Source organism: Podarcis filfolensis (genome assembly GCF_964270895.1).
Source record: "Podarcis filfolensis genome assembly, chromosome: 1".
Classification (NCBI taxonomy): Eukaryota; Metazoa; Chordata; class Lepidosauria; order Squamata; family Lacertidae; genus Podarcis; species Podarcis filfolensis.
The window spans coordinates 45,430,987-45,451,518 of NC_139604.1; the positions used below are offsets into that span (position 1 = coordinate 45,430,987).

General features: G+C 41.5%; 1 protein-coding gene across 6 annotated transcripts in view; it reads left to right on the forward strand.

Annotated features, from left to right (window-relative positions):
- ADCY5 (adenylate cyclase 5) overlaps positions 1-20,532 on the forward strand; it is a 179,156-nt gene that overhangs the window by 158,075 nt on the left and 549 nt on the right. For 3 of the 6 annotated variants that reach the window (XM_083584571.1, XM_083584573.1, XM_083584575.1), the window contains 11 exons: positions 662-778; positions 1,329-1,493; positions 2,960-3,135; positions 6,848-6,880; positions 7,663-7,795; positions 8,742-9,005; positions 10,001-10,205; positions 15,150-15,274; positions 16,263-16,338; positions 19,768-19,898; positions 20,012-20,170. In XM_083584571.1, the coding sequence (XP_083440697.1) occupies positions 662-778; positions 1,329-1,493; positions 2,960-3,135; positions 6,848-6,880; positions 7,663-7,795; positions 8,742-9,005; positions 10,001-10,205; positions 15,150-15,274; positions 16,263-16,338; positions 19,768-19,898; positions 20,012-20,053 (1,467 nt within the window). In that variant the 3' untranslated portion in view covers positions 20,054-20,170. Of the gene's footprint in view, positions 1-661; positions 779-1,328; positions 1,494-2,959; positions 3,136-6,847; positions 6,881-7,662; positions 7,796-8,741; positions 9,006-10,000; positions 10,206-15,149; positions 15,275-16,262; positions 19,248-19,767; positions 19,899-20,011; positions 20,171-20,532 lie in introns of those variants that run through there. The other 3 variants (XM_083584572.1, XM_083584576.1, XM_083584574.1) reach the window with 3 other exon arrangements.

A 20,532-nucleotide genomic window follows, 5' to 3' on the forward strand; every position in this document is an offset into this window, starting at 1 on the left:
ATGAATGCTAGTCATGATTACTATGCATTACGTCCAGTATCAGAGGCAGTAACAGTTGCTGGGGAATCATGAGCAGGAAAGTGCTGTTTAGCTTGGGTCCTGTTTATGAGTTTTCCATAGGCATTGTGAACTCAGAATGGTGGACTAGATAGGTCTTTGATCTGATGCAGCTGGGCTTTAATGTTCAAATCTCTGGTGCCTTTGAAAGTTTGAAGACATTTGCCAGTGTTGTTGACTACTGTACAATTCACTGCTGCAGTTGTACCTATTGTCCATCTAAACATAATAAGAGGTGATATGAAGATAAAACTCAATTCTAGCTAGAATCTTGGAAGCAAAACAGGTTATTTCAAAATGCATGTTTATATATCCATTTATTCTGAGATCAGAATCAAATGTTTTGTTTTGTTTTGCACACCATTCTTTCTGGTTCTGATTTAGAAACCATTATTTTAATCAGGGAGCAGCAAGTCAGTATGACAAGTTAGCCAAGCAATTATGCATTTAGCCTTTCTGCTCCGAAAATTACCTAGAGGAAGACAGATGTTCAGTGATCTGGCATGTCAGCTTTTGTACTTTCTAATGTGTATTGTTCTTTAGTGTGCAAGATATTTATCCAGAATCATGATTTCAAACATCTTGCTTTCTCTTTTTTGACCAGCTTTTTCCAGCTCCACTCCAGACTCTCTCAAGGAAGATTGTTCAGTCCAGGACCAACAACACCATAGTTGGGGTCTTTACCATTGTATTGGTTTTCCTCTCAGCCTTTGCCAACATGGTATGTTACACTGGTTGTTACTTTTATTTAGCATCACTGATCTATCAGTGCCCAGAAGTTGTAGGGTACAACAGAAAGCATAGCTCCTTGTGTATGTGTAACCAATAAAATAAAAGTAGGCGTGGGCTCAGTAATTTTCCTAATCGTTCTAACCAGTCATGGTTACAACTTAATGTCTCCAGTGCGTTGGCCAATATTATGTCTTTAAAATAGACAGGATCAGAGCAATGCTAATTGTTTCACCTGTAAATGGAGCACTTCCTGGAAATTCCCAGTGCCAGTTTCATGGTATATTAATTAGATGGGTTAGACAATACTTGGGATGTGGGAAAAGGTAGATGATGTTTTGCATACCTGCTAAGCAGTCATTACAGCCGCCACTATTTAACTGGTGGTTTATATTGTCAGGCCCAAGAGCCATCTGTGCTGGGCCACTTTGCCATTGTGCAGAGAAGCATCTTTTAACGCATCTCTGCCCTGAGTACTTTCCATTGTAGTTAGCTGTTTTCTCTTTTCCTTGCCTTTTTGTTAATCTCTTCCTTTCTGCCAGTTCACTTGCAGCACTGTGGATCTCCGTGATTGCGTGGCTGCAGAGTATAACATCACCCCACGTGAGGTGAACATGTGCCATATTAGCTACTCTGCCTCCAATTACAGCCTGGGGACAGTACAAGGATTATGTGCCAGCTCCCAGCCAAGCTGCAATTTCCCAGAGGTGGGTGTGTTTAAGTTTTAAAATTCATACAAACTATAAGTGGCCCTGTTTTATGCTGAATGAGACAGTTAATCACTTAGCCCACTGTTTTCTGTTTCAGCTGTTTTCAGCTCCTCTCCATTGTCTTCAGGTAGAGAACTTTTTCCAGGTAGAGATTCTTTCTAGCCCAGCTACTTAAAGGTAAAGGGACCCCTGACTATTAGGTGCAGTCGTGGACGACTCTGGGGTTGCGGCACTCATCTTGCTCTAGAGGCCGAGGGAGCCGGCGTTTGTTCGCAGACAGCTTCTGGGTCATTTGGCCAGCATGACTAAACTGCTTCTGGCAAACCAGAGCAGTACACGGAAACGCCGTTTACCTTCCCGCTGGAGCAGTACCTATTTATCTACTTGCACTTTGACATGCTTTTGAACTGCTAGGTTGGCAGGAGCTGGGACCGAGTAACAGGAGCTCACCCCCCTCGTGGGGATTCGAACTGCTGACCTTCTGATCGGCAAGCCCTAGGCTTTGTGGTGTAACCCACAACGCCACCTGCGTCCCTTAGCCCAGCTACTTAAGATCCTTTAAATGAGAGATTACAGGTTTCAGACCTAAGGCCTTCTGCATACAATATCCTTTTGCCACTGATAATGTGTCAAACCAATTCTACACTGAATTCTCAGCTTTACCACTCCAGACTGTAAGTGGAATAGTGTTATTATTCAATGCTGCTACCACACCAGATTTAATGTAGCTGCAGTTTTATACACACTTACCTTGGGGGTTGGTCCCACTGAGGTCAATGACACTTGCTTCTGAGTAGACATGTAAAGAATCACACTGTTCTGATGCACTCCTTTATAATTAAATACCTAAACAAACTTTTAAAAAGTGGGATCAGGGAGTGGCATTTGAAAAATATAAGTCTTGATCTGAGGTTGTTTCTATGAGTTCGCAATGCCACCTTCATTATGCATCTTACGTAGAATTGACTTTGGAGCAGCTGACAGCTGTCACACAAAATTACAAGTTAATTAAAACAGATGCATTAAACACGTATGCATATATGATGTATGTACATTCAAATAGGTGTGCATGCACATACCTTACAGAATAAAAGGTGGACTTTTAACTGCCAGAGGACTAAACTGCTGCTGAGGCTTGGTGGGTCAGGCATTGTGTGGGCCTGCTGGAAGCCCAGCTAGACAAATGTGTCAGTCCCAGTATAAGGATCCATTGAAGGATGTTCAGTGGCACGCTGGACCTAAGGTACTCTCAACCAAAGTTGTTCAGAGCCTTATATTAACTGACATGTGACATAGCAAAAGAAGAAGAATTAAAATAAGTTGATGTGTAACCTCATTCTTGCAGCACTGCTTAATTGATGTTTGATGTGCTTTACTGATTTGACTCCTGTTTGTTCTCTCTTCCTTCCTCCCTCCACTCTTTTTTTCCCTCCTCTTCTGCTTCCCAATCCCTCCTCTCGCAGTATTTTACCTACAGTGTCTTACTGAGCCTCCTGGCCTGCTCTGTGTTCCTTCAGATCAGTTGCATTGGGAAACTCATTTTGATGTTGATTATTGAATTTACATATGTCCTTATTGTGGAAGTGCCAGGGCTTACCCTCTTCGATAATGCAGATCTTCTGGTCACAGCCAATGCCATGTAAGTTACCCTTAAACCTTTGTAAGTTTTTTTATATATAAACCGAGAGAAAGGTCACCAAGTTGAGGTTTTAGTAAAGCAGGTGAGTAGACTGTTTCTGGACTATACCATTTCAGAGTACCAGTAGGTTCTCACATGACTGGACACACTTCAGTTTATAAAAGTAAAACTTGCACATAGTAATTTAAGAAGTCAAGGGTTTTTGCCTAGCCAGTTTTTTATGTGTGCGGTTTTATTTTTTTATGGGAGGGGCATTCAGTCATGTGAGGCCCCTACCCAGGGTCTAGAGTGGAATAGTCCAGAAACAGGTTCACTGCATCATTTGCTGCTTGGGAAAACCAAGTCAATGAGTCCATGAAAACAATTTTATGTAAACAGAAAGAGTGTGCAGCATCAACAAGTGAGTTAACACTGGAAGTTATTTAAGAACCCTCTATTAGTTCTTGCTCTTGGTTCTAGTTTGCTGGTATCTACAATTTGAATGTCATAATCTGCATGACTGTTGCGCTCTCAGATAAGGACCAAACATGTATATTTTGCATCAAGTAGGAGGCCAGTGCCTTAGCTGTGTTGAATGTTAACACATATCTTCCTTTTTAAACATATTTACTCATTAAACATTTTTCATTGTAAGAGTTTGGCTTATTCACTAATAAACAACACTACTTTTATTGGCATTATTTGTATGCCTTATGATTTCCTTAATTCCCTTAAAACATATCAAACACCCAATTTGATGAGATCTTTTCTTAAGTTAATAAAACAATACAAGAAAGAAAGAAAAAAAGGCCATTCTAGTTGAACCACAGCCGTGCCCTTCTCCATTTTGGATTGCTTAATTCTGATTAATCCACTCAGGTGTGATTTCTGCCCTTCATATAAAAAAGAAAATTGATAGCAAATTAGGGGCAGTCATTTGAAGGGATAATCTCAAAACAAAACATCCTTTAGGCATTTTATACTGCATGGAATTTTGATAAGCCAGGGGCAGACTGAATTAGAGCACTTAAAAGCAATTATTTGCATCACCTCACAATCAAGATGTCAGTAAAAAGGTGGAGTAAATAAGCAGCTTTTTCCCAGAAATAAATTTAGGAGCTGCAGTCTTACCACTCCTTAAATTAGCTTTGCTTGCTCTGAAAGCTCCATTTATTGTTAGTCTTACTGTGTGGTGAACCACTTACGGCTCGTGGGAAGTATTTAGTACATATGCAGCCACCACAGTCTAGGTGCAGATCTCTTCCAGATGCAGGGAATATTATCCTATATTAATTTAACTGGGCTTCTGTCTGATCCATCTAATTATTCTGTATATGACATGCACACTAATTAGCAAGATGCACAGATGCCTCTTTTCTCACATTCCTATACAAATTTACCGAAAACATAAGACAAGAAAAGGCTGGTGGTAAAACTTAGAGTGCTCCTGCCAGCCAAAAAGAATTGCAACCATGCAAACAGGCCTGGTGTCAAACTTCAGGGGGCCCTCAGCATAGTCCAGCTGATGCCCCTGTTCCTGTCACACTGGAGCTCCTAGAGCTCTCATCCTCCTCCTTGTGGCAGCAGCTATGCCGCCAGTCCCTTTCCTCCTCTTCCTTAAAAAAAACACAATACAGTCATACCTTGGTTTTCGAACAGCTTGGTTCTCGAACGTTTCGGCTCCCAAACACACAAACCTGAAAGTGAGTGTTCTGGTTTGTGAATTATTTTTGGAAGCCAAACATCCGACGGGGCTTCAAATTGGCGGCAGGAGCTTCCTGCCACCAATCAGAAGCTGTGCATTGGTTTCCGACCGACTTCCAAGGTCGGACTGTAGTGGCTAATTCAGTGGTAGCTTCTTGCCACCTTGGGATGAAGAAGAGTCCTTGAGAGCCGGGAATTCTGGGTAAGCTGATTGTGCTGCTGCTGCAGTTTGCCATGGCATCTAGTAAAGCCTTTTTTTTTAAGATTTTTTTTTTTAATCTAAATTTGAAAGGCCTCTTTTAGCAAACTGCAGCAACAGCACTGGCATATTCCATGTCACCTTTCTCAGAGTTCAAGAGAGACAGCAGGCTATGCAGTTACCATGGATGGGAGCCAAGTTGGTCCCCAAGACGTGTCTGCCTATATCCGCCTGGATCTCATGTTAAGACCCATGATGGGCCTTTCTAAGTCCTGGGGCCATCAACCAATGCCCAGCTAGGCTAACTGCTGGCGCCAGGCCTTCCTGCAGGAGCCATGTGAGGTCTGAATTTTAAGCAAGTTCTACTGACTCAGTGAGTCAGTAAGTAAGATAGATATAACAGAGTTAACGTGGAAAAGCAGTTTTTAAATTGTCACTGTCAGATTTTATGGTCTGTTTTTACTTTGTTTCTTTTCTAGAGAATACTTTGTTAGGTGACTCATAAACTGAACAAAATGAAAAATAAATTTAAAACGAAGGGGCAGAAGAACTGGAACAGGAGCTATGTTAATTGGATTATAAAGTATCTGGTTCTGCTGGAGTGATCTGGTGATAGGACTTGGATAAAAATTTCTGACAAAATACAAGAAAAAAATGTTCAGTGAATAAATATGAAGGAACTAGATTTCAAGGCACTCCCCGCTTCTCTAGTACCATCTAGAATGAGACAGTAAATTTGCAAACAAAGGGTAGAATCCAGCTTTATGTGGGCAGATTCCAACTTATCACGTTTTATCTCCTCTTTTCTGCAGCCTCACTGCAGAATTCCCTAAGTGCAGAATTCCCTGCACTTGAATCCCCTAATTCAAGTTAGGGAATGAATTCTTAGGGTTCAACGATAATCAAGCTCAAAGTCAAAAAGCGATCCTCTTTCATTGTAGCGAAAGGCAAGTAGAAGAAAATTTTAGGAAGTGGTTATGGCTCCACATAGTGTTCAAAGTGAAAAATAGTAGCACTGGTTTTGTGGAGTAGTTGATTATTACACTCAACCCTAAATGTCTTTATTTTAAAATATGTGGCATCCTGGATTCCGTGGAACTCTGTGTAGGTGTAAGGACTTCTTTAAAAAGAACAGTGATCTTAACCATGTTTGGAAACATGTCCCATTGAAATTGCAGCAGGACCTGCAATAAAGTGAATGCTTTGAGGCTTTGGTTCTAGTGTCACAAGGGGCATTAGGGATCCCTCCTGTTGCTGCAGTCCATCATGCATTTCAGAACAATGAACACAGAGACATATAAAACAACTTCCCTGTAATTTAAATGGAGTACTTTGCAGACATGTTCATTTGATTAACATCAGGCAAGTGATCCAGAAGAGACATGGACCTTTGAACTGGCTGAAGTATTAGAGAGGCACTTTTGTTTGGATAGCATTGGAGCAGTGAAATGTACACCTTGATTTTAATCCAAAGACAGCAGTTCTGTGCCAGCTGGGAAGAATACTGAAAAATTAAAAAGGCAGCTTGTGCAACAAATAAGGGAAACAGCATAATCATTATAGTAATGAGGAGGAGGAAAATTTTTATATCATATCTCATTAGTGTTCAGACTTCTTCACATATATTATCTCAGTATTCTTTAGAAGATGGTTGCTTGATAAGGCAATCTGAGCTCTGAACCAGGATGTTCCTGGCTCATTGCTTATACTCCTAGCGGTATAGGAGGGCACTAAATGTGGAATTGGGAAGAAAGCAATGGCGTCAGTGATTTATAAATATAGCATAGCAGTCTATATACATTGTCTAAAACCTATCTCTTGCTATTTCAGAGTATTTTCCAATGGGACTGAGAATGGAACATGGTGAGTTACTGAGGGGGCAGGTAGCCTGAGGTTGCTTTAAAAATTATTAAGTGGATACAGCCATTGGTGGGTTTGGGTTGTTGCAGACATAATGTGGCTCATCCTTTAATGGCGCTTAAGGGATATGGGATGGGCACACCCCTCTCTTCTCAAACACAAGTCCCCTCCCTTTCTGTCTGAAGCACTTATAACCATTTTGAATGCTTGCCAGAGTTTGAATTTGAAACAAACTTGAAATGCAAATTAACGTCAACCACAGTTAGTAGCACTGCTACCTAGCCTTCGTTGTATTCAAGGATAGGAAGAATTTGACCTCATAAAGGCAGGGAGAGTGTGAGAAAAGAATAGAATCTAGTGGTCTCTCACAAATCCCCTATGATTTAGTAATGGAATGCATTGACTCTGCTGTGGCCCTTTGTCTCCCTTCCTTGCCTAAGAGGCAGTTTTGATACAGTGTGCCTCACTTCTAGAGCCATTGAAGCACAGACAAAATGAAGATTGATGGGGCGGCCTCGTGCAAAGTAAAAGATGGCCACCTGGACTTCGCTGTTCACGCTGCATCAAAAGCAAGAACTAAATGATAAATGAAATGATTCAGAGTTGAACAGAATAAAATAGTCAGTGGATTTTATTGGTCAGCACCTAGAGCCCACCCTTTGCTCAGCCTGTTGCTACACAAAGAGGTCAAGAAATTGCTTGCTTTGAATTGTACGTACTCCTCCAGCTTAGCAACTGGCATCCTAGAACATCCAGAGATTTATATATTTTCTTTTCCTCCGTAGTCCTCCAAGTGTGTCCAGGGTGGCCTTGAAGATTGTGACTCCCGTAGTTATCACTGTTTTTGTCTTGGCGGTGTATCTTCATGCGCAGCAAGTGGAATCCACAGCAAGACTTGATTTCCTCTGGAAGCTTCAGGTGTGTGTTTTTGAGTGTAATTTTAAAATGCCATTTATAATCAGCAAACAGTTGCTATTCACGCTGTTAATGCGTTATCGTACTGTGCTCATAAATTATATCAAGTTAGAAGCACTGGCACAAAGGAAACTCCTATGGTATCAATTTTAGCTGAGGATCACAAAGATTGTGCTCTTAGTTTTGTTTTATATTGTATTGTAAAGAATACTGTCCATGCATGTGTGTATCCATCCCATGCATATCGTTTGGACGGAGCCACCCTTAGTGTGTGCAAAATCATATTCTGCTGCTAGCATGTATTGATGGGTTACATCTTAAGACCTTATACCAGTGGTTCCCAACCTTTTTCTTGGCCATGCCCCACCTAAGCAACTTTAAAATCCTGATGCCGCCCCCCCCCCCATGACATATAATTCTTATTTTTCAAAAAGTGAACTATTCATGAGGAGGAAGCCTAAAAGACCATTAACTGTTAATAACTCATTCTCAAATTACCCCCCCTAAAAATTAAATTGCCCCCCTGTGGAGCATGTGCCCCATGTTGGGAACCACAGCCTTGTACAATAGATTCACAACTTATGCAAGAGTTATTTTCCAGGGATAGCACACAAAGCCAAAATCACATAGTCAAAACAACCCTTTAAAAACCATTAAAGTCTATCCAGCCACCTCTGCTCTGTCTCCAAAAGCTGCACACACAGTCTCAAGGCCACTACACCTTGCACCAGGGTTAATGCAATGGCGGGTGCGATTGCTGACATTTCCCCCCTGCTTTCCCACCTCCCCTCGCCCCTTTTTTCCAGTCAAGTCCATAGAGCTGCAACCACTCAAGCTAAACACACATAAGTTGTGTGTCCACTGTATATGCTTCCAGTCCATTTGCCACATAAATGACCCTGAGTTGCGGGCTGCATCTTTTTCTCTCTCCTCCTCTCTCCCTTTTCAGGCTACTGAAGAAAAGGAGGAAATGGAGGAATTGCAGGCCTACAACAGACGCCTTCTCCATAACATCTTGCCAAAGGATGTGGCAGCCCACTTCCTTGCACAGGAACGGAGGAACGATGAGCTGTATTACCAGTCATGCGAGTGTGTGGCTGTCATGTTTGCTTCCATCAGCAACTTCTCAGAATTCTATGTAGAGTTAGAAGCCAACAATGAAGGAGTGGAATGCTTGAGGCTTCTCAATGAAATCATTGCTGACTTTGATGAGGTGAGCAAGTTTTCTTTTTTTTTAAGAGTTAAACCTCAGTGTGGTCTAGTTCATGCTTAACTGATTCCTTGCATTGCAGGGGGTTGGACCAGATGGCCTTTGGAGTCCCTTCCAACTCTACAATGCTGTGAATCTATGACTGACCCTTTTGTATTGTCCCAATGCACACAACACCAGTCGTCTCTGACACTTTTGTTTTCTGTGCTGGATTTCTTTCATATGCCAGAGGTATCAATAGAAATACAGTACTACACTTTTCTTTCCTAGAAGTACTATATACTGAAAGGTGCTGCGGAGCCCAGACAATGCAATACACTCCTAAATAAACTCTTCATCCATGGCTAAGGGTAGGACCCAGAACGCTACCTGGCTTGCAAGCCTTCCTCAGCTCATAGATCTAGTTTCCTAGTTCTTGGTATCCTGGCCTGTTGACTTCATTTCCTGGTCAACAGCAGTTTTAATCACCTCATGCTCTGCTCCCATGGATCTGTATAAGTGCAGCGGTGGAAACAATAATTTGTCCAGGTCAGCTGAAATGGTCTCATGCTTGTGCAGAGGCTCCTAGGAAAGTTCTACCTCCTCTATGATTACCAGTTCCAGTGGCTTTTATTACTCAGAAAGCTATGATTAAAAGTGCAAATGGTCCTAACTCAGTCACCTGACAGCAAGTACTGATACACTCATGCCAGGACGTGATGTAGATCCAAACTGAAAGGGCATTGCATCCCGTGACCTGACATCCCAGTGCAAAATCTTACTTTTCCTTCCTTATCAATTTGAAGAAGCAAAAACAGGGTCTAGGACACCATCCTGTCTATGTGCAGGATCAAAACAGTTCATGAACTTTCTCTTCATATGGGAAGCGCATTAGAACACGTGTTATGCAAGCTACAGTGTGCATGATCATATCTGGGTCTTATACAGATCACTCAAACAGTGTATATTGATTTACACGTGTCCTTTTCAATAACTTCGTTCCTTTGTTGCCTCTGCAGATAATAAGCGAAGACCAGTTCCGACAGCTGGAAAAGATCAAAACTATAGGCAGCACATATATGGCTGCTTCAGGCCTCAATGATTCCACCTATGACAAAGTGGGCAAGTCACACATCAAGGCCCTGGCTGACTTTGCAATGAGGTTAATGGATCAAATGAAATACATCAATGAGCATTCGTTCAACAACTTCCAGATGAAAATAGGTAAATGCCTTTGTTATGGTGTTATGCTTCTGGAGTATTTCCTCTGTGGTTAAAAGTGCAAATGCCACGTGTTAATTGGTGCTGCCTCTACTGAATTAAATTAGCACTTAATGGAGTATTCTTGATCTGCAGTGTTGGTTGTGTTTCCTGCAGAAATTTGACCCCATTACATAACATTCCCAACTGGAGATTAGTAGCCAGTTGAACATGGGAAGATCTAAAGCCAAACAAAATTAGCTTTCTGCCCACATTAGTGCTTTAGAAAGGACATGGCTGTTAGAACTGTTTTGTCATGTAGAACACGGGAAAACTGTCTTTCATATTTGAATCTGAAATGAATAAATGCACACACACTTGAAGTGGAGGCGGAGCAAGAGCTCTTTCAACCTGATCCTGTAAGGCCAATCCGCATGCATACAGGTGCTTGACACTGGGTTCCTTCATTCTTACTGGATTCCTAGAGCCATCACCATTGTTTGGGAGGAACTGAGTCGAGCACCCGTACTTCCTTCCACTCAGTCAAAGCCGACAAGGCCAGCCATCTTGCATTCAGGCCCCTTTTTTGAAGCTGGCCACTGTGAGAACAGTATGCTGGGCTACATGGGCCTTTGGGCCTGATCCAGGAAGTCTCTTCTTATATGCTACATTTTTATCTGTTTCACTGGGAATGCCTCAGGTTCAGTCGGTTGATTCACAAGGATGTCTGGATTGAGGCTTCTTACTCCAGGTATGCTCCACTCTCCATAGACCAACTAAGCTTAAAATGTAATGTGTAAATTGAGAACGTCTGCCAAAAGAAGCAGATTTTATAACATTTTTTATAGATCATTTATTTTGAGTGTAGAGCATGAGTGTTCTTGGCGCACTGTTATTCATCTTCATAATTCCAGATATCAAGATACAGTATACTGATATCAAGTAAAAAATAAGCTCCAGTGAGTTTTCTGAGAAGCAGTTAGATAGTGTAGGACAGGGGTTCCCAAACTGTGGTCCTCAAGCTTCATTCAGGTGGTCCGAGTACACTTACACTGTAAAACAAGAAAACCCTTAATAAAATATTTAAAAAAAAAAGAGCAACTCGGATAGTAGCCAGCCATTTCTGACGGTCACAGACCAGCAAGAAGAGCAGCTCAAGTAGGACTTAGACGGGGCGGACGCGTTGCGCTCCCCATGGGCAGGATCGCCAGCTAGAACTTGCACGGCGGTTCTGAGGGGCACAACCCAGGATTCGCATGCCCACAACTCCGCCAGGTAGGTCACGGAAAACCTTTCACCATCCAGGACTTGGGTTGGTTAGCATTCCGTGGTCTTCTAAATCCGTATGTGGGAGGGAAGGTTATTGGTTTTGATTTGCTCTTTCTTCATTAGGTACCCTGTGTTCTTCAGATTAAAGGCTGTAACCAAATTTAATAAATAGCAGCGATAGCAAGAACATCAAAAGCCTTATCTGCCTTCATGCATTTGCCTAAACCTTTTCAAGCCACCCAAGCTTGCCGCCTCTTGTGGGAGTGAGTTCCACAGTTTAATTGAAAAGTATTTTCTTTTCTCTGTCCTGAACTTCCCAACATTCTGCTTCAGGGTGGGAGGACTTATTACCGTATTTTTCTTTCTTACTAGGTTATGTTATGGTTACCAGATTTTTTTCAATGAATCCGGGGACACCTTTTTTAATTTTATTTTTTTAAGCTGAGTAGCAACGGGAGTCAGTAGTGGGGATGGTGAGGCAAAAGACCCTGGACCCAAGCATATGGTGGTACCTCGGGTTAAGAACTTAGTTCATTCTGGAGGTCTGTTCTTAACCTGAAACTGTTCTTAACCTGAAGCACCACTTTAGCTAGTGGGGCCTCCTGCTGCCGCCACACAATTTCTGTTCTCATCCTGAAGCAAAGTTCTTAACCCGAGGTACTATTTCTGGGTTAGCAGAGTCTGTAACCTGAAGCGTCTGTAACCCGAGGTACCACTGTACATGCATATTGTATAACGTGCAAAGGCCTTCTTTCACACCCTGTGAAATATAAATGCACAGAGTTTTTTAAAAACTGGGCAATGGCTGTCCACCTGTGACTCCTGAGCCTCCCCCGATCAGTCAAAACAAAGGGGGAAGGGGGTAGGAGATCCCACAAGACACATCATATGGGGACTTCTGGTGAGGAAAAATGGTGGGCACCATGGCAGCAAGCAGCTCCTGAAGCCAGCCAGAGCCAACTGTGCTACCAGGCTGACTCCGGGCTGCTGAGGCTGCCGCTGCCACGTTTCCTGGGGACAGATTTGCAAATCTGGGGACATTCTGGGGACAGAATTTGTCCGGGGACAGATTTGCAAATCCGGGGACTGTTCCCAGGAACGTCTGGTAACCCTAGGTTATGTATTTTTCTGCTTTTATGTTGTAAACTGCCCTGTGATCCTCAGATAAAGGGTAGTATTTAATAATAATAATAATAATAATAATAATAATAATAATAATAATAATAATATCCCCTATTTTCTGGAAAACCAACAGAGAGCAAAGGAGGCATCTTCTCCACGGGTTGGGCACTTTAAAAGGTGGTCATCAGTGTAATAATATTAGCTACCTCCAAGGTAGCAAAGCAGAATCTGGAATCATGAGTTCTGAACGGAAGTGCTCCAGGATGGCTTCTTTTAGAGTAGCCTCATCTTAAACACATCATAGGAAAAGTGTTTCTTTAAACTTCCCAGGTTATCTGGGAAAGGGTCCTCTGCAATCTGGCAGTAAGGCTGCAGTCCTATAAACGCTTATCTGGAAGTTAAAGCCAAAAGGAACTCAATGTGGCTTTGTTTCCGTATAGATATACATAAGTCTGAGCAGTAAATCTCATGGTTGGGAGTGTGGGGCAGTGGGGTGGGGGTCAACATTGAGGCACAGCCCTTTTAACTGTTTGGAAAAAATGATAGCGGGGTGTTCTCTCCACACACACACACCGTTTCCCCCTCTTGTAGGTTTAATGTTTGCTGGTAACTTATCACAACACCCTGCAGCTATGCTTTACGCAGCATAAGTAAAAGAAAAAGAAAGGAAGAGGAGGGAGAAAGGGGAGGATATTGGTCTCTGCTGCGATGAGCTTACAGGCTATAAAGTTGGACAGTGTCAGGAATAAGCGGTTAGCTGGGGAAAGAAAGAATGTGTAGCATGGGAAGAATGGAAACAGATGCCATTGGGAAGGGACTGGGAAATTCAGCAAATGGACTTTGTGGGAGAGGAGAGCTTTGAAGAGAGATTTGCAGGAATTGAGATTGAGAGGGAGTTGCAGCCAGCAGAAGGGAAAGCAAAAGAAGTCAGTCCCCTTCTGCTTTCTCTCCTCCTGGCATACCTGCTTTCCTGCAGAGGCTCTTTTTTTTCCCCATTCTCTAAGAGAAAAGCAGCTTCAGGAGGGGGACAATGGAAAGCAGAGAGAAGAGGGTGAGGAGCAAGGGCCTTTAACCCTTCCCAATGCCTGCAGCTCAGGAAATCCAGACTTCTCTTTGGTCTGCCTTTGCATGTCCCATCCAGTTCAGGCTCCATTTTGGGCATGGCAAGATAGGCAACCAATGTTCAATGTATGTAGGGACAAAACGGAGAGGTTTGCCAAGCCAGGTGAATCACTCTGCCCGGGATTATGTCCCTGATTGCGAGGCTGGCATCGGCTTCTCTTGAGTTTCTTGGCCTTCGTTGTCCATGATTGACAATCCTGCGTGTGTTTGTGCATATCATATAGTGCAGGGGTCAGCCAACTTTTTCAGCAGGGGGCCGGTCCACTGTCCATCAGACCTTGTGGGGGGCTGGACTATATTTTGAAAAATAATAATGAACAAATTCCTATGCCCCACAAATAACCCAGAGATGCATTTGAAATAAAAGGGCACATTCTACTCATGTAAAAACATGCTGATTCCTGGACTGTCCATGGACTGAGAAGGTGATTGGGCCGGATCCGGACCCTGGGCCTTAGTTTGCCTACCCATGATATAGTGTGATGCCCTGCTTCTGTCCTGCCAGGATCTGGGTCAGTTGTTCCTCACTGACCTTTGGGTGGAGAAGCTGCTGCACCTCCCTCTGATGGTGTGAAAAGGCTCAGCGAGCCTGGATCCCAGTTTTGTTTTTTTAAAAAATAATTTTTATTAACTGGCCAATCACATCAAATTAAATCACATCACATAAATTCCAAATTACAAAGCCAAATTTTTAAATTTTGTTGGGGGAACCCATACTTCAAGATCCAAAGGGGGATTCAGATCATCTTCTTATTACTGCGTTAATGTCCAAATCAGTCCCAATCAGTCCAAACAAAATTCATAATTCTATCCAGTCTTATCTTGGTGTTTCCACATCATATCTTGTTCATATAATTTCTATTAAAAAAAAAAATTCAGGTGGTCCGAGGTGTGCCTGTGAAGAACACTTGCCGTATGAATTCTATGGAATTCAAATTGTAATGCAATAAAATTATATATAAAAATATAAGTGTGTGTGTGTGTGATAAAAATGCAATAAAAATCATACAGCATCTAGCATGGTGCATTGCAATTGCTACAACAGGCAGAGAAATCATCAGTGTAGGATATTTATTTGCAGATATCACAAATTTCAAAGACCACAAATCTTTGATATCACAGTTTTCAAAGACCAGGGAAGGTAGCACTGGATGAATTTACCTCACTCTCAACTGGTAATGTTTCAAAGTCTTAGGAGTGCTACACACATTACAGCCACCATGTGGAGTCTGCTTTAAACCTTTGTTCATTTATAATAATACCTGATCATAGAATCATGGCACGTTTTGTCATATAGACCTCAAAAGGTTGGCCATTCAAAAATCAGCTGTGGTCAATTTATGCCTGGGGAGGAATCAGATAGTTGCAGTCCTCCTGCATATGTGATCTGGTAGTGATAACTTATAAGATGTACTTTATACACTCATGTCTAATTCCATACTATTTTTTTGCTAGGGCTCAATATTGGCCCAGTAGTAGCTGGGGTCATAGGCGCACGCAAGCCCCAGTATGATATTTGGGGGAATACTGTGAATGTAGCCAGCCGAATGGACAGCACAGGAGTGCCCGACAGGATTCAGGTGAGTCGTCTTGGCACCTCTCCTCCTCCCTAAAACTTGTTTTTCTCTTATGAGTATTTACACAAACCACTAGTAGAAGTGAGAAGTAATCTATATGTACATTTTATGTATTCTACTTGGGGGTAGATATTTACCACCCCAAGCAAAAACTTTTAACCAAGCATAAAAAATGTGGCAGCTGACACATGAAGTCACTTCAGATCCATGTAACTTGTCCTCCTTTCTTACTTTACATATTTCATGCTTTATCCAGCTTAATGATTCATCTCTGTGTTGGGGGTAGGGGGTGAAATATGAAGGAATCTATGTTATCATGTAATATGGAGTCCAGAACAGAGCTCCTTGAGAACCTCTGCATCTGTTTCTTCTTTTGTAACCACCCCCCCCCCCCGGAAGTATTTTCATGTTGTTCTTGCTGAGCAATAACCAGAAGATGGGATAATTCACCTTGCTCTGATCCAGAGATACATACCTATGTGATACTGTGCTCTGAACACTTAGCCACCTAGTACGTTGTTCACGCAGTTATAGTCCACACTGTTTATTATCTCTTTGAGAGAGATGGCCCAATTTCAAGCTAACATGGATCATTCTTACAGGGTGGGAAGAGAATGAGAAACTTGATCCAGTCTCTTGTCCTCTACAACAGGTGATTGGCATTGTCAAAGCTGAAAAACAAAATACTGAGAGAAACCAAAATTGATAGATTCACCTATTCCTTCTCCTTACTCACATGTCTCTGACTTGCCATTGTCCTTTTAGGAGCCCAAGGGGACGTGTGAACACGATGAGTCTTTCTCTGAAATGATCTGAAATTCACTTTTAATGTCATCAGCCCTTTTTCTTATGGGTGCAATCATAGTAATTTTTAGTGAAATGACAGTGCTTCTTCCATCAGCGCTGCTTGAGAATACCAGACTTGTGTTGAATTGTGTCAATTGCAATTTCTTCAACTCTTTTCTGATCCATTCTTTTTAAAACTCCACAGGTGACCACAGACATGTACCAAGTTTTAACAGTCAACAACTATCAACTAGAATGCCGAGGGGTTGTTAAGGTCAAAGGTAAAGGAGAAATGACCACCTACTTCCTAAACGAAGGCCCCCCACTGGCAAGTTAACAGCAGTGGGCAAGAATGACTCAAGAATGGCTCAGTTTGATTTAAATACAACGAGTTGGCAAAAAAAATCTGCTGCTGCTTAGCAGCGAATCTAATACCAAGGCACAGTTGAGTATTTCATATGATGCCTTCCTAGCAGAAGTGTGTGCAAGAAGTGGGGGAGGGGGGGACACAGTTTGGGCTATGTGGCACACCATTCGGAAGTTACCTAGCACTGCTGTGGATTTTTTCTAGGTTGAGTGTAAATGAATTGACCAAAGATTTTTTGCTGAATGGAATTCGAAATGAAGACGTGGATTTGAGATCTTCAGTGAGGCTGCTACACAGGACTTAAGATATTTAAGTATTTATTTGAAGCAACACAATGTTTTTTACTTGGTTGAAGGAAAGTTTGATTCATTGCAACAAAAGGACAAAAAGGAACAGCATTACTCTGGAAAGGCTGTGCTGTCCCATAGTATTTCTGGTCTATGCTGTTAACTCCTTGAAGTGTGCCACTGTTCTCTTATTAGCTGTTTGAGTGGACTTTTGAAATTAAAAACACCACCCATGATTGCTCTACAAAAAGGGCCTTTTTTAATGACATCACCAGTAATGTTTTTTTAATGGAAAAGAGGCCTTGTTATGTACTCTTGCCATCCCTACCCTTACACAGATAGGAGGTTCCTTCTTTTTACCAGAACTGATATACTGAAAGTGAAAGGAGAGAAATAGTTTTTAAGGTGAGGGGGAAATGATGCTTCAAGCATATTTATTAAATGAGGAGGCCTTCTCACTTCTGTTCAGCATATTTTGGTTTACACATGAAAGACTAGCTGCCAACGTGAAACACATGGAGAAACACAGGGAGATTTCTCTGAAATGTGTAGGGTTGTTGGTTTTGAGGTGCAGTTTTTTGTATTTTTTAATATGGAAGATTATGAGATCTAAGAAATACACCAAAATTCTATATTTTGAACGTTCTGTGTATTAAACAGTTGCCCCAATGGAGCAACAGCGATCTATGTGTAGCTCTGTTGTAGTGAAGTTCACAGAACAGCTGTTTGAAGGAGACTCATATCCAGAACTGAGCACCCAGCAAAGCATCTGTCAACTGTTAGGCAGGACAAGAGCAGGGGCACCTTGACACAATCCTGAATCCCTTATCAGGCAGTCAACCCTTGACAAAGAAGCTGATAGTCACTGTTAGGAAGAAGGGAACGGGCACCCAGGCTGAGTTCAAGCACTTCTGTTTCCCTGTCGGAAGGTTGATCGGGGCTATGGGATGTTTCTGCCCTGCAGCTATGTTTGTCTCCATGAGTCCAGCAATGGGTGTGAAGTCTTCTGCTGAGCTCACAGTTCTTTGGATCGGATGCCAGGTACATTGGGAGGTGTACATAAGCTATAGAATTGTGTGATATTCTTTTCATTATCTCTGAGTTGCAGACTTGGCAGTTTTCAAATAAATATTGTACAGTGCAGCAAACAAGCTGAAGTAATAATAATGCAGGGGCTCAAGTTTGATTTTTTTAAAGAGGAAATAAAGTGAGGAAAACCTACAGTTAGACAGAGATGAAATAGGAAGAATGAGAACAGCTGTGCTCATTCCTAACGTCAGAGGGAGCTGAATGCAATAGGTAAATTGTGTATTCAAAATTCTGAAAGTTATTTGACCAAGGGTATTATGCCTGAAGCCACTTCAAGTGTGCCTCTGGACAGTAGCATAAGAGGAACAACAATCAAATCAAGAATTTCTTTTTGAAAGAATGTTTACAGTTTATGTAACAACTGTCTGTACAAGTAAGTGCCGCTGAATATTACCTAGAAATTTTACTCTTCTGGATTGATATTGTGGGAGCTGAATTCCATTTCATATATTATGAATTTCAGTTTGAAGACTTTGGCAAGTTTTTTCCCCATAATAAAACATATGTATTGATTGATTCTCTAAAGATATTGATGTGGCCTATCCTGCTGAACAATACTTATTTTTTAAAAAAGAGGGGGACTGTTAATAAATGTATAAGTGAGTTAAATACATTTTCAACTTTTAAAATCAAGGTCCCCTTCATATTTTATTAAAAAGTATAAAAGCATAAAAACCTATATTTTTATATTTCAGTAGGGGAAAACTTTTGATATTGAATTTGGCAATTTCAAAAATGACTCAAACATTTTGACACATACTTTTTCCACTCTTCTCAGGGAAGAATTTCCATTACCTAATGATTACCCAGCACTGGCAATTATGACGAGGGGGCGGGGGTTAGTGTCACCTTTGACCAAAAAATAAGGTAAAATCCATGGTCTCAGTGATATGTGTAATATTGCTATTAAACTGTTTCAGACTAGAGTGTCAGTAGCATCCCACTTTCCTTTCATCCCCTCCCTTTCTACTAGGGCACACCCTTGGATAGTATAGTTGCCGGATTCCTAGAAAACTGCCAAGTCTGTCCTTGTACTATATTTTTGAACCTTTTCAAGAAATGCCATTTGATTTGCAAAGGTCTTTATTTACACAGTACTGCAGCTTGTTCTTCATCACCTTCCACCCTTCATTCTTACCGTCATTTACCACTTCCAAATTTTAATTAATAGCACAATATAGGATCATTTTGTTTTAGGTTTGCCTCCTGCTTTGAAATGTGCATTCTTAACATTTGAGCAGACCACCTTGCGCAATTGTGTTGTCAATTCAGTTTTCAGTTACCTGTATCTCTGACTGTGATTGATGACTGTGTCAGGATCATTTCAAGGGGTATGCAGTCTTTTTTCTGGCTCTTGCAAAAGGTGATACAGTTATGATTTCCCATGGAAATTGCAATCTGTTTAAGTAATTTAACAATTATATTAAAACACTGTTTCACTTGTGAATGTTTCTATTTATTCATTAGAGTCTGGTTTGTTTTTTAAAAGCTACAAAAGTAGGAATGTAATTTAATGTTTTGTGGCGGGAGTGACAATAGAATTTTGTGCATCACAATGGTATGATTCATCAGTTCAGTAAGGGCAGCTCCAGACTTGTGTAACTTGTCCCAACAAATAGTCCTGCTCATGTATGAATTTTTGGATGATATTTTGTTCCTGCTGCATCACAGAAAGAAGAGAATGGACTTTGTACAATGGTTTCTCTTCACTTCTCTGCGACTGGATGAAAAATGGTAAAATATTCAGATGAATACAGCGAAGGTGGTTATTAATCTCAGCCCCTTGGTTCTAAATGAAGGAGCTGATTCGGATATTTCATTTGTATGTCAGATTCAAGAAAACTGTATTTTAGGGAGAACTTTGGCAGCTGGAAGCAGTAGGCTGTGGTCTAGTCCTACTCAACTAATTGAGCTAGTAGTTTTGTGTGTGTGTGCACAAGAGCATAGCCATCTGCATTTAAATACAGGTCTGGGTAATTCAGTACAGATGAGCAACGTGGTGCAGAATTGGATTTACGTAGAAGTGCCCGATTCAATCTATGTTACCTGTGCATGTAAAGGAGCCTTCACCCACATATGGATCTGCTTCACTGGAATGGTAAGTCTCTGTTTGAAATTATGGTGCTTGGCTGTATATTGTTAGGATAAAATATTCTGAAATCAACTGGTTATATTTTCCGATCACTGTAACATGTTTTCTTATGTTTTAAGATAATAACACAGGTGCCCAATATCTCTGAAGGTAGTCTCTAGATATTGGGTGGGAAGGTTGCTGGCTCAACAATAAGGGAGAAACTCATCCTGAACTCATATTTAAGTCATCAGTGGGGTCCCTGCATGCTGCTTTTCCTTGTGCTAGTCCCTGTTAAGGTGAGTGGGGAAAGCAGACAGGCAAATTGCCCTTAGTTGTTAATTTTGCAAGCACAGTGGTGGTCTCCAGCACAGATGAGGAACATTTTAGATGTTCCATGCTAGCTAAGAGTATGGTCATGAGCGCGATTTGCACTTAGAAAGCATGGGAGCCATTACATAACACAACATTAGGGGGATTGCTAGATATAGGTCTTTTCAGTTAGGATAATTAAATCATTTGGTATTGCATAACTCTCAGCATCTTTCCTAGTTCCACCCCCCCCCCCAAAAATGGGCCACAATCCAGCACAGTCACATAATGGGACTTATGATAGATAACACTGTGTTCTGTGATGGGATTTTTTTTAATCCTTAAACAA